This window comes from Cervus elaphus, chromosome 33 (assembly GCF_910594005.1).
Source record: "Cervus elaphus chromosome 33, mCerEla1.1, whole genome shotgun sequence".
Taxonomy (NCBI): Eukaryota; Metazoa; Chordata; class Mammalia; order Artiodactyla; family Cervidae; genus Cervus; species Cervus elaphus.
The window spans coordinates 37737630-37750428 of NC_057847.1; the positions used below are offsets into that span (position 1 = coordinate 37737630).

General features: G+C 48.8%; 1 protein-coding gene across 1 annotated transcript; it reads right to left on the reverse strand.

Moving 5' to 3' along the window:
* Positions 1-1974: 1974 nt before the first annotated feature.
* On the reverse strand, positions 1975-11562 carry TBR1 (T-box brain transcription factor 1). Its single transcript, XM_043894450.1, has 6 exons — positions 10623-11562; positions 9855-10009; positions 9379-9500; positions 8647-8805; positions 7664-7725; positions 1975-4595 (listed from the first exon to the last, which is right to left on the reverse strand). The coding sequence occupies exons 1-6, from the start codon at positions 11312-11314 to the stop codon at positions 3737-3739; spliced, it is 2049 nt and encodes a 682-aa protein (XP_043750385.1). The 5' UTR covers positions 11315-11562; the 3' UTR covers positions 1975-3736.
* Between the last annotated feature and the right edge of the window lie 1237 nt (positions 11563-12799).

A 12799-nucleotide genomic window follows, 5' to 3' on the forward strand; every position in this document is an offset into this window, starting at 1 on the left:
ACCCCGCGGCTTCGGCCCCAAGGTGAGGCACCTAGGGCGCAGCATCTCCGGGCTCCAGCGGCGCCGGCCCGCCGCGCTCGGCCCCAAGCTGCTGGTGGGCAAGGAGTTAAGATGGCGCGCGACGCGAGTGGCGGGAAGGCTTGAGCCAGAAGAAAGAGCCGCACGCTCGTCTTTTTTTCTTCCTTTCTCTTTTTGAAAAGCCACTTTTGAAAACAGAAAATCTGCAGTTTACGGGGAGGATTCGTCATCCTTCTCCGTCCCTACCCTGACTCCTACCCTCAGGGAGATAAAAAGGCAACTCGAAATCTAACCCGGGACGCGAACTCTGGTTCCCGCAGGCCCTCCCCCAAAACACTCCCATTTCCTTGAAACAGCAGCAGCTTCTCAGACACACTGACAGTGTCACTTCACCAGACACCCAAGACTCTTTGGAAGCCAGGAGAAACGATCATGCTTGAAAGGGACAGGAAAGCACACTGCCTCAGAGAGGAGCGCGGAGCTGCAAATTTACCTCACGCTGACTCAGTCCACACAGCAGATGGTGCAGAGCTGCAAGGGAAACGACCTCCCCAATTTTTTTAAGTGCTTCCTAATAGCAGCTAAGTGCGTCTTTCAGTACAAGGCACTACGTTCCTGTGAAATCTATCCTCGGCTTCTAAGAGCTTCGTTTCCGCACATGACACCGACTCCTTTTCTCGTGGTGACTCTGGCCCGAGGGCGGCGGGCCTGGCCCGGAGCCGCGCTCCGACCCCCAGGCTCACCCCCCGAACTCTTAGCAGCTCCGCAGCCCCTCGCCCTCGGCCTGGGCGCCCCCGGGCCTCCCGGCTGCACGTGCGCCTCCTGCTCGCTGGCACCGAGGTCGCAGGAGCGCCGGGCCAGGGGATGATTACAAGAATACACCGCGCCACCTCACTCGCCACGCAGGCCCCCTGTTCTGTACTTTTTGTCCTCTTGTTTAGTTCTTAGGTGTGATCCGGGAGAAACAAACACAAAGGAAAATCAGTCATCGCATTTCTATGTGGCAGACAAAACTCGGCGGAACGCCGTCTAGTGGCCAGATTACCCAAGGAAGGCAAATCGGTTTTGTTCCCCCCTCCAATTTTCATTTTAATTGGTACTTTGAAGCCTCTTTATATCTGTCAAATTGCAAAGGACCATCTCTGGGTGGTGGTAAATTTCGCCCCATAACCTGAGACTGGCCTAGGCCAAACAAGAATGCTGGACCATTTTCCACCTTTCTTGGATCTCCTTTCTCTGGAGACAAAAGTAAAAGAGAGCTCTGTGGACCCCTTGACTAAGACGCAACTAGCCCCCTCCCAGCTGGAATATCCACATTCTGCATTTTTTTCTCAAGGGATGGGGACCTGGCTTGGGCAGGATGGGCGCAGGAAATCCACTGTAGAAGAAATGGAGTGGTGCTTCACAGATACCTCCTAAAGCAAGTTTTAAGCTCAGTGGTTAAATATCGACCTTTCATGAGTTTGCTCTATGAGTACTTTCCCCACTCCAACCCCTCCCTATCCCCCCAAAATAATCCACTCAAGAAATGTAGGCCATTCTGTTTTCATTTACGGATTCACCACTCAACTCCAAGGCCTTGTACTTAAAGACCAGAATTTTCAACATCTGACTAAAGCTGCGGTCAACAGCCTATTTTGACAAGCATTTAAATTACACTCTTCTCTTGCCCAAAGCCTCCCTCTTGACTTTGTGAAATTTCAAGAAATACTTAATATCTTATTAAAGACCCTCCATTTCCTGCTCATGTTATTTCCTACTTACAGATATAAGGAAGCATGTACATTTTCCTGAAGGAAAAAAAAAAAAAACGAGTGTAACAAAGTGAACTCGACTCACAGGGAACTAAGTAGTTGTAAATAAGACAGAGAAAAGTAATTACTGGTAGTGGTATATTAACAAATTTAAGAGGAAAATGGGATGTAGTTCCCACTACACAGAATGCCCCATATTGGAGTAGAGACAGGCTATTCTTCCTCAGCCCTTAAAAATAATCACCTCTAATTAAATTTTCAAACTGTAAACTGCTTTCAAACACCATAGAGTTTTACCAGATTTATTGTACTTGTTATACACAGACGATACAAACGAGCAAAAAACAAAACGTTTCTCAATGGAGTGTGTCCTTGTATAAATTATTCAGTTCACAGACAAAACGAAACAAATATAAAAATCACAACATTAGATTTACAGAAGAGCCAAAATATACACACGTTTAGACCCTGAATTCCTATTAGGAAAAAAAAATCCCCCCAATGGACTGGAATCTAGATTGAGTATTGTGTATGATGCATATTTCACATTAATTTTAAAATACAAAAAAAAAGTATAGGTTTGCTACACAACATTAGAAATTCTACTAATCTATTTTCAGGGGGATCAGTGCTCCTTATCAAATATAACAAGACTTAGAGGGGGGAATAAACAGTCTTACTTGCATTAATGCTAGTGTTTTCCCAAGGAAGTCAAATTTCAGCTGTTTCTAGGTGGCGGGGAAATCATTTTCAAAACTAAAATGCAGTAAAATATACAACTCACACAATTCATCTTCACTAGACTACACTATAGTTAACCAACAATTCAGTCATCTATATCATTAGTAGAATATTCATTACAAAGATTTACAGCATATAAAGGTGGAGGGGGGAACTGAAAGATATTCAGAAACAGTTTGTCAGCATATTTGGCACCTGCACAGACCAGTAATGGATTTGGCACTTTGGGGAAAAACAAATAAGGCAAAATAATATTGCTGATGTCGAGCTATTCTATTTAGAAGGAAGGGGGAAAAAACATGTAACTCGTTAACTTTGATTTGCAGGCATCATGCCACTTAATCGACTTGCCTATGAACAGACACCTATCCTTTACAGGTGTTTGGTCAGATTCTCCTTAGCTATTTGTGTGCAGTAGGGCACAGGGTAGTTATTTCATGCAGTGAATTGAGGAGAAGTGAGAAACTCTTCATTATCTAGTCTTTCGAGTTTCCAGAGCCTCTTAGAATACTGTTAATAATCTCACAAGAAAACATTTTTCAGGGGCGGGGGGAGTTGGAGAAAAAGGAAAAGAAATGAATGAGAAAGTTTAAGCGTGAACTGGTTTTGTGCCTTGACAATGTGAATAAAAACTAGCCATTCGTTACAATAAATTAACACTATATACAGTCATTTCACAGGCTTTGTTCCACTAGAATTATTAACATCCCTACCATCCATCCATCCATCCACTCGGGGATAAGAAAGGACGCGCTGGGAGGGTCCAGGTTCTACAGTCAACATCCTACGGTTAATGGGGAGGCCGAGACTTGGCGGGTCGGAATCGCTGCTGCCTGACAGGACTGCCCAGGTCTCCTAAAGGTGAAGAGTTTCATGTGGAGAAAGACAAGGAGAGGGTGAGAAAAAGACGAGGGGAGGGAAACCGTCAGGATAACTTCACAGAAGGAGAGTTAAGTAGGCAAACCGAAAAGGTTTATAGCCAAGTTGAAGGTCGGTGCGCTAACTGCAGAAACTGCTGTGCAAAAAAAAAAAAAGAAGAAGAAGAAGGTTAAAATCACACTCAGGAGACCTGTACTAATTCGCTGCAGACGGCGTTCGAGGGTCAAATAAACTGAGGGAGTGCGCGAGGTGGGGCGTGAGCAGGAGGCGCAGGGGGAGAAGCGCGAGGGGCCGGCAGGGGCCGGGCCGCGGCGGGGCGCGGGGCCGGGGCGGGCAGGGCCGGCCTAGCTGTGTGAGTAGAAGCCATAGTAGCCGCCTATGTCCTTGGCGCAGTTCTTCTCGCAGTCCCGCTGGGCCAGCACCTCGCTCTTGAGCGGGGACGAGCTCTCGGACACCGGCGTGTCGGCGGGCGAGATCCGCCTCCGTTTGGCCTGCTCGTAAATCCCCGAGTCGCTCGAGTCGATGGACTTGATAGAGGAGGGCGTCTCGATCCAGCTGGAGTCGGACAGGTCCTTGGGCTTGGCGTCCTCGGCGGCGCCCGGCGGCAGCGGCGAGCGCTCGGCGGCCAGGCCCTCGGCCTCCTCGCCCAGGTAGGGGTTGGCGCCGGCCATGCGCGCGGCGGCCGCGGCGCTGTTGGGCCAGCAGGGCAGCACCGAGCCCGACTTGGCGCCGCAGTACTGCGGTGGGCTGCGCGCGCCCCAGCCCGACGGGTCGGCGTAGTAGCCGAGCGGGCGGCCCGTGCAGCCAGCCGCCTGCAGCGGCAGCGCCTTCACGCCCGCCGCCGCGTACGAGAGCAGCGTGGCCGCGTTGCCCGCGAAGTCCGTGGCCGTGTCGTAGGCCGAGGCGGCGAAGTCCAGCCGGTTGTTGGCCGGAGTCACAAACCAGCGCTGCGGCGACGGCGCGCCCGGGTCCTCGGCCTGCTGCGGCGACAGCAGCCCGTTGGTGTGCGGCACGCTGCGGTCCGTGCCCGGCCCGGGGCCGGCGCCCGCGCCCGGGTGGAAACGGGCCTTGGCGTAGTTGCTCACGAACTGGTCCTGCAGGAAAGAGCCGGCCATGGCGTAGCGGGCCCCGGGCACGATCTGCGAGCGCGGGGAGTCGTTGGGCGAGGGGGTCAGGCGGTCCATGTCGCAGCCGGTGTAGATCCTGCGAGGGAGGGAGAGAGAGAGAACCGAAGGGTGGCGCAAGGTCCTTTCGGGGGCGCTAAAGAGAAGACCACCCCTGGTCGCCCACCCCCACACGCTCCACGTGTAACCTGCCGTCCAGGATAAAGACAGACAAAAGGTCACAGACTTGCATCCTCTCCAAAATAAACCGTGAAATTATAAAGGAACCGATTTGTCCATTCAGGGACCTAAAGCTGATACAGATGAAGAGGAAGGCTTCCCTCCTCTCTTGCGCTCTCTCACGAAGTGCACAGAGGGCCGAGAGAAGAGCACGGGCAGGGGATGCTCACCCACTTCTCCAATATATGTGCACAGATGAGGCAGATCTGCCCAGGGGCTCAGGTGGCATTTGCCCAGTGGGCCTTTCTTCTGCGGTGAGAGTTTCTGAGTGAAATTTCTAAACCGGTTACCCACTCCACCCTTTTAAGACCACTTTCTGCCATCTGACACACACGCGGGGTCCCCCCTGGTACTGAGCATCAGATTGGCCTTGGACAGTCTTCTGAGATCCGAGCGTTACTGCTGGAAGCCTCCATGGTACTTACTGTCTATTGTTTTCCCCTGTGTGTTCCTTTAACCATCCCCCTCAACCATACAAACTAGAATTACTACGTGGAAATAAAGTCATCAATCAATAAAATTATTTTACAAAGGAAAATTATTCTTTGAGCTTATCTCCCCAGCTTTTGACTTGTTACTGGTTTAAAAAGGGGGAAAAATGTGGGCAAACTCTTAAAAGTACAATTATCAACCTCCACCAAGAATCTCCCACTGGTAACAGCTCTTCCTTATACAACTTGACTATGTTCCAGGCACCCTTGTCTAGGGCTGTACAGATCATTATTTAACCATCACAATTTTCCAAGTTAGGTACCATTATTATCCTACCTTACAGATGAAGACTGAGTCAAAGGAAAGTTAAATAACTTGCCCAACCACAGGCAGTGATTGTGTTACTGGGAATTACCTTAGATAAGATAATCAAAGGTTCACTCTAGGCCCCACAGGGGCCTATAAGATCCCATTAGAATTGAGAAGGAACCAGAGACTGGATCAAGATTGGTAGACGTTATTTTCTCATACACATCACACACATGCCTCCCTTTTTTAGCTCACACATGAATGTTTTAATCTTTAAGCAACAGACTGTTTTGAAAGAGAGCCTCAGTCTTGTAAGACCTCAATACTTTGGGGAGGAGATTCCCTAGTGAGTGGCCAAGCAAACACCCTGGTCCCCCTGAACTCTTTTCCGTTTCTCCAAAAGTGAGCCAGGCCCAAATAACCAACGTAAGGTGGAAAGAGAGACAGTGTCAAAAACCATTCTACTCTAAGCCATAAATCTCTAAGATAGCCATTTGTATAGCTAAAGAAGCTTTTTATGATAAATATATAGTGATTCAAGAATCAAACGGAAGTGGCTTTTCCAACAGAAGTCAACCAGAAGAGGGACAGATGAGGGTTATGCTGTGGCTGCTCGGATACAGTTTGCTGACTGAACAAAATTTCCCTCTTGAAACTTAATTCAAGTCTCAAATAAGAACAAGTAGAGGGAGGCAGGAAGGGAACATAACCAGCAAGGTGCAAATATCTTCTCTGTTTACCACCACAATATTTTTAAAAGGAAAAGAAAAAAAAAAAAACAACCTGCAAAAGATACAGTTTATATGCCCATCCAGGTCCCAACCCACTTGGGATTACCGAATTGATTTGTGCAAAATAAAATGCTTTGGAACAGATGTTCACAGCAGAATTAAAAGCTCAAAATCTACAAGACCCCCCCTAGTACAGAGACCAGTATCTCTGGTCTCCTGGGCCACACGCTTTCCACCGTGCTGAGCCCACCTTTTTAGATTGTGAAGAAGGACTAGAGTAGCCAAGTTTTTCTTTTTTTCTTTTTTTTCCTGGGGAATCATACTGATGAGGCTTGCTTCCTTTGGATCACTTTTGAGGGATACACTTGACAGTTACAGTGTATAACTGTACAGTTATAGTGTATAATTGTTGATGATTCTCTTCAATTTGTTATAAAAAATATCAGGAGGGAAGTTTGGTATCTACCTGGAGAGAGCCACTTGTCTCCTCCACAAATTTAATCTATTCCTAATCAAAGATAGCTTCAACTCTGTAGTTCTAGCCCCAGCACTTAATGCAAGCCATGAAATTAAAATTAATGTATCCTTTCCTTCTATGGTCAGAGAAAAGTGAAGGGATCCCCACAGTCCAGAGTTAGATCTTGCCATATAACTCTTTGTGAACTCCTCAGCACTGTACCTGGGCTCTGAGCAAGAGAATGCCAGAACAAGCCCAGGAAGGGTTCGGTTTACACCTACTGTGGCCCCCAGAGGACAGCATTTTGATAGACAAGAAATGGAGATAGGTAAGGGAGGCCTGGAGAAAAGGAAATCAGCACATTTAATTAAAACACACCTAGATACAAATGATAAAAGAGGAAATATTTTTCTTTCAAAGCACAAATAATACACTGCAACAGCATCTGGGTCCTTCCCAAAGCCTGAAATGACTGCACCATCAGCTGTGCTCGTGAACTTGCCTGTAGTGGGTGCACATTTTTATTCAGTCCATGGTAAACTTGCACAGGAAAAGCTATTACACAAAACTTGGAAATGGGTAAATAAAAGTCACATATGCCAAGGAGACTGTAACAACTGCCAGAGCCACATGCACTTTCAGGCAGAATCGGGCGGTTTCAGACACAGACAATCTGAGCTGAGCATCTGCAGCACCACACACAACTCCCGCACGCGGGAACCGGGGCAGCTTCCCCAGCCAGCCAGCCCTAGGTTCCCCGCCAACAACTTTGTAATTCATATGAAAGCTAAAAATAGGTGGAGGAAACCTTTGACCCAAAACACAGAAGTACCAAGCCAGGTCACCAGAAAGAAGAGGAGCCATCAAAAAAGAAAGGGAAAACCCCGAAAACAACTGTCTTCACACTTTCTAGCTTCCAAAAGCCTTGTACAAAACAATCCACCTTTGACCCAGAGCCCAATTCCACAAATTTGAGAAGAAAGGTGCAAAACTACTTACGTATCATAATTATCCCGAAATCCTTTAGCAAAGGGGTTGTGATCTATTTTCAGTTGTGTAATCTGGAAAAGAGAAAAAAAAAATTAACTTTATACAGCAGATTGGGTGTTTAAGAATATGTCATCTGCCACTTTTTACAGGGGCTAAAGGCCTACAATTTCATTAAATAGCAAGGTTTCCCTAACTGAAAATTTTGAGGGCATGGGTGGAAAGAGGAAAAAAGTATGATGAAAGTTATGTTTAAATTAATGGTGACTAAAACTAAAGTATAGCTTTCCATTAGCTCTCCCATGTGTCCTAAACTGGTTCAAAATGCTCATTTTTAAAAATGCTTGTTATGTAAATGCACTTACTCAGGCAAAAATTTTTAAGGGGCACTTGAATTCATTCCTAAAAAATGTCACCTATCTTAAATGCTTCATCATATTTTTAAGTTAGTCGCTTCTGATACACAACTTGAAGAACCCACAAGTTGCATCTTGAAATCAGTTTTGATTGCAAATAAATGCATATCTTTCATTTATGATATTTTCCTGTTTTAAAAGAAACGCCAGCACTTCTAGTAGTCAAATCAACAATAGTAAAATAAGTTTTTGCAAACTTGCAAATGAGTGCTAGGAAGCTCACTCCATAGTCCCGAGTAATTTGATTTATGTTAGTTTTTAAATCATGAATATGCGTTTCTTTCGATCACGCAGAAACTGATGTTTGAAAACTAAATCAAAATTCCCAGAGGCTCTAGAAATCCTGGTCACCTTGAAGGTGGCCCGGGTGACCCGCGTCGGAGACGAATAGGAAGCGTTTTCCCACCGGTTAGGTATACACGGAAGGTGCCCAGCAGGCCCCTGGCCCCACTCCTAAAGGCACAGCAGAGCCAGCTGTGGCGGATGTTAGTGCCCGAGCCGGGGATGGCCTCCGCTACCGCCGCGGGCCGGGGGAAGCCTGCGCCGCCCGCCGCGCGCCCAGCCCCCAGGCCTCCTTACATCGGTGTTCTGGTAGGCAGTGACGGCGATGAACTGAGTCTCGGGAAAAGTGAACGTCTGCACGCGGCCGGGCTGGCTGGTGTCCTCCGTGCCGTCCTCGTTCACTTCCACTACATGCAGGCGGGGCTGGTACTTGTGCAAGGACTGCAAAACCACCATCTGTCCGGCGGAAAGAAAGGGAAGCGCCCGGCGGCACGTTAACGCGGTCTGCCTGCAAGGGGCTGTGAGCCGCGGGCCGCGTGGAATCTGCGAGGAGCCCGCCGCCCCGGGAAACTGATCGCGGGCCTCGCCCGGCTGGTGACTGGCTGGCCGAAGCAGACCGGCCCTCGTTCCACCCGAGCATGCAACGCCCGAGCACCAGAGGAAAACCAAACCCGACCGCCCAGCCCTCAGGGCCCTTCTCCCAGTTCTCCTTTAAGGAGCAACAAAGATTTTCACAACCTGCAGATCCTGCGCACTCCCTTCTCAAATCAACCAAATATTTGTACTTGTGAAGGTTGGGAACTCAGGAATTGGGCCAGGGAGGGGGGGAGAGGGGGACAAGAACAACTTTGTAGATTGTTTAATATAATTTGGGAGGACGGAAATAGAATTTTTAAAAATCTCTTTAATGAAGCAAAGAAACGTGTCGTTCCTCATGTTAAAGTGATGAATTTGATCTTAGGCAGGAACGAGCGTGTATAAGTGAGTGTGCGTGAGAGAGAGAGAGAAGTGAGCGCTTGAGCCACTGACCTGCCCATTGTTGTTTGACGCTCCTTTGTTGTTTGTAAGTTTTAATTTTCCAAAAGAGATTTCTTGACGCATCCAGTGAGCCCCCGTGTTGGGGGAATCCGGATGCATATAGACCCGATTTCCTAGAGAAAGAGACAAGTTGTTTACATGTGCCCGGGGCACTGCCCAGTCCCAACTCCTCACCACGCAGGACACACACACACACACAGACACACACCCCTTATTCCACTGTAAGGCCCATTAGCTGGGGCTTTTTTAAGGCCGCGCTTTCTTCCTATTAACTGGGAATGATTAAAATAGCTTTTGCATAATCCTCCCCCTTCCCGTCGCTCAGTCTCTCCCCCATCCTCCTAGTTTCCTTTTAGAAGTCATTGGCCGATCGTTTTAAAAGTCGCTCGAGCCAGTCCACAAAGGCTTTAATTAATCATTCTCACCTAAATAAGTGTCAGGAAGACGTGTTAATTGGAAGGACTTGCCTTGCACATTGGTGTCCGCTTTGCCGCAAGGAACCCATTTGCCTCCTTGAAACCTCCAGTGATTGGGATCCGCCAAAATCACATCCACAAAAATATTGTAATGAGCCGTGGGATCGAGACCAGAAATGTTAAAACTTAAAAAAGGAAACATGCGCCTATTTAAATTAGGGAGGGGGGAGACAACAAGGGGGGAAAAAAAACATAAATGTTAAAGATTAAATGCAAGAAGCGCGGCGCCAGATAGCAAAGCAAAACTTATTCTCTCAGCATCGATGAGCGAACGTTTGCTGGATTGGAAAAAGGGTGGTGGGGGAGAAAAAGAAGAGGGACTGAAGTCTGGGAGATCGGCGAATGAACTGGAATGGGGAGTCGGCAGGTATCACTGCCCAGGTGGAAAGCGAGGTTGGCGACCCGAATCTCCACCTGTCGGTGTATCGGGCATTGATGCGTCCCTCCCATCTCCCGGCCACAGGCCAGGGCTCTCCCCCTCTCTCTCTCTCCTTTCTCCGGCCACTGACTGGCTCTCCGACCACCTTTCTAGAGCGGGGAAACCCACCCCACCCCACCCCCCGCCCCGCTCCCCAACATCACCGCGGTGGTTATACCTTCCACTTTCCGTTTTTCCAACACCAGCCAACTCTAGGACGCGCCAGAGCGCCTTCCACTCCGCTCCCGACCCCAAATCGTCGCTGCCGCGGCGGTCACAGCCCGGGTACACATGCCCCCCGGCCGCGCCTGGAGCAGCGGCAGCCAAGAATGTAGCATTACCTTCCCTGTTTGGTGATGATCATCTCCGTTTGGTGCCGGTGAAATTTCAGCCAAAGGGGCCTGTTGCAGAGGTACACCTGCGCCTTGCCGGGCACCAGCCCGGGCTGTGCGGAGGAGAACTGGTAGAACGGGGCTCCCTGGTAGGAGTGGCCGTACTGCTGCGGGTAGGGGTAGCCGGCGGTGGGGTAGCCCTGCGGTGAGGAGTTGGACAGGAGGCTGTTGTAGGCTCCGTTGGTGATGACCGGGTGGTGGGCCATGTAGCGGCTGGGGCTGCCGATGGAGAAGGCGGGGTGAGCCGGTCCGTGCTGGCCGGGGTACGGGAACATGGCACTGGGAGCAGTGGTCGCGGACTGTGGCTGGCTGGACTGAGACAGGAGGTAGCGATCCGCAGCAGAGCCATCGAAACTGTGACGAAGCTCAGAGACCCCGTCCAAGACAGGAGAGAGTTTACTTCTCTGGACGTCCCCTGGTGAGTCCTTGGAGTCAGGAAAATTGTCTGTATCTGACTGATTCGTCATCCCCCTGGTAATTTTTTTCAAAGGTGAACTTCTCTCCAGGTTGTCAGTGGTCGAGATAATGGGATGATCGTGCAAGACAAGCTCAGATCCGCCTGAATGTGGGTAGCTGCTGCTCACATTGAGAAATTTCTTGGAGAGCATGATAGAAGGAGAAAGGCAGTGCTCCAGCTGCATAGCTCTAGAACCTGAACACGCGCCCTCCTGTCCCTGGTTTTTAAAGTCCTATTTATCATAAACTAGAAATCCACAGACCCCCTCACTAGACAGAAAGCACTTCAACCAGCAAATGCTTCTCAAAGGTTTGATTTACTTTTTTTTTTTTTCCCTGGGAGAAGAGATTGGCCAATTGACACTATGCAGCAATCAGAAAAGGCTCACTTTTGATCTTGCTGCTTGTGCAGCCGATGAAACGGCTCCTGCCATTGGTTAACTGCTGACAGTAATTTAATTAGATAGACATTAATTAGGATAATCACCTGGCTCCTGGTCGCAGCGATCATGGCAAATTGAAGGGGATGATTTTATTGTTGGTTTAGGGGGGTGGGGAATGTGTGTTGGTTTTACGTGAGCACTGTTTTGTCACCTTTAAGCTTTGTGACCACTGCTTTAGGAAGATTCAAAGATGTGCAATTTACTAAACATTTCCTACCTACCCCCTCCCCCTCCTTTGGAGCTGAGGGGCGGAGGAGGGAATTCGACGATGCTAGGAGACTTTTCGGATCTGAATGAGCCAAATATTCAGTTGAATGTAACGATTTCAAGTGCAAAGTATACAAAGCGCGAGCCGGTGGCCTCTTCTCGCCCTGTAAAAGTTCCAGAGTCTGTCTTTTCCAGTTAATACAGAAGCACAAGACACCTGAGCTAGTCCTTTGTGATCAGGTCCTGCGTGTCCTCAGCGAACACCCCCACCAACGCACACCCTTTTAACTCCATACAGAAATAAATAAATCACTGCTACTGAGCGCCACAGCCATGAAAGTGAGCGGCAAGGGGGAGTCGTGGGGGAGAAAAGCAAGCAATTCAGCCACCCCATCCACCCACCACGGGAAGATTCAGTTTCTTGGTTGAGCACAGAAACAGTGACAATCAATGATCTCCTTTTTAAGTTTTGAAATAATCATAAGCTGTCGGGTTGAAGTGCCTTAATGTATTTGCAGTGATGTTTACGAGGTCTTTCCTAAATATTTAATCAGCGAGCTTGGTCGCAGATTATCTGAAGAGCATCTAACTGGGGGCAGGCGCCATGCATCCCTCACGTCCCACTGCACTTCCTTCTCTCCGAGGTACGGCCTTGGCGACAGGTTCAAAAGCCTCGCCAGGAAAAGAGAGGGCCGAGTCCTCGCGCAAATGGGTTCGCTAGAAGCGCTGATCTGGGGAGACAGAGTGGAAGCGGTGTCAACGCAGTGATCTTTATGGAAGACGCGTGTGTGTGTGTGTGTGTGTGTGTGTGTGTGTGTGTGTGTAATGTTTATATAATCTGGAGGGGAGAAAAAGAATCCATGCCAATAATTTTAAAATGAGAAAGAATTTAAAGAGGGATAGAGAAAAGAACCAGTTTAAAAGGATGCTGGCACAAATAGATGGCACGAGGCAAGCAACCCCGAGGTGTAAGAAGAGATCTCCTGATACTGGCTCCACAGAGCAACTCAGTCTCCGCCC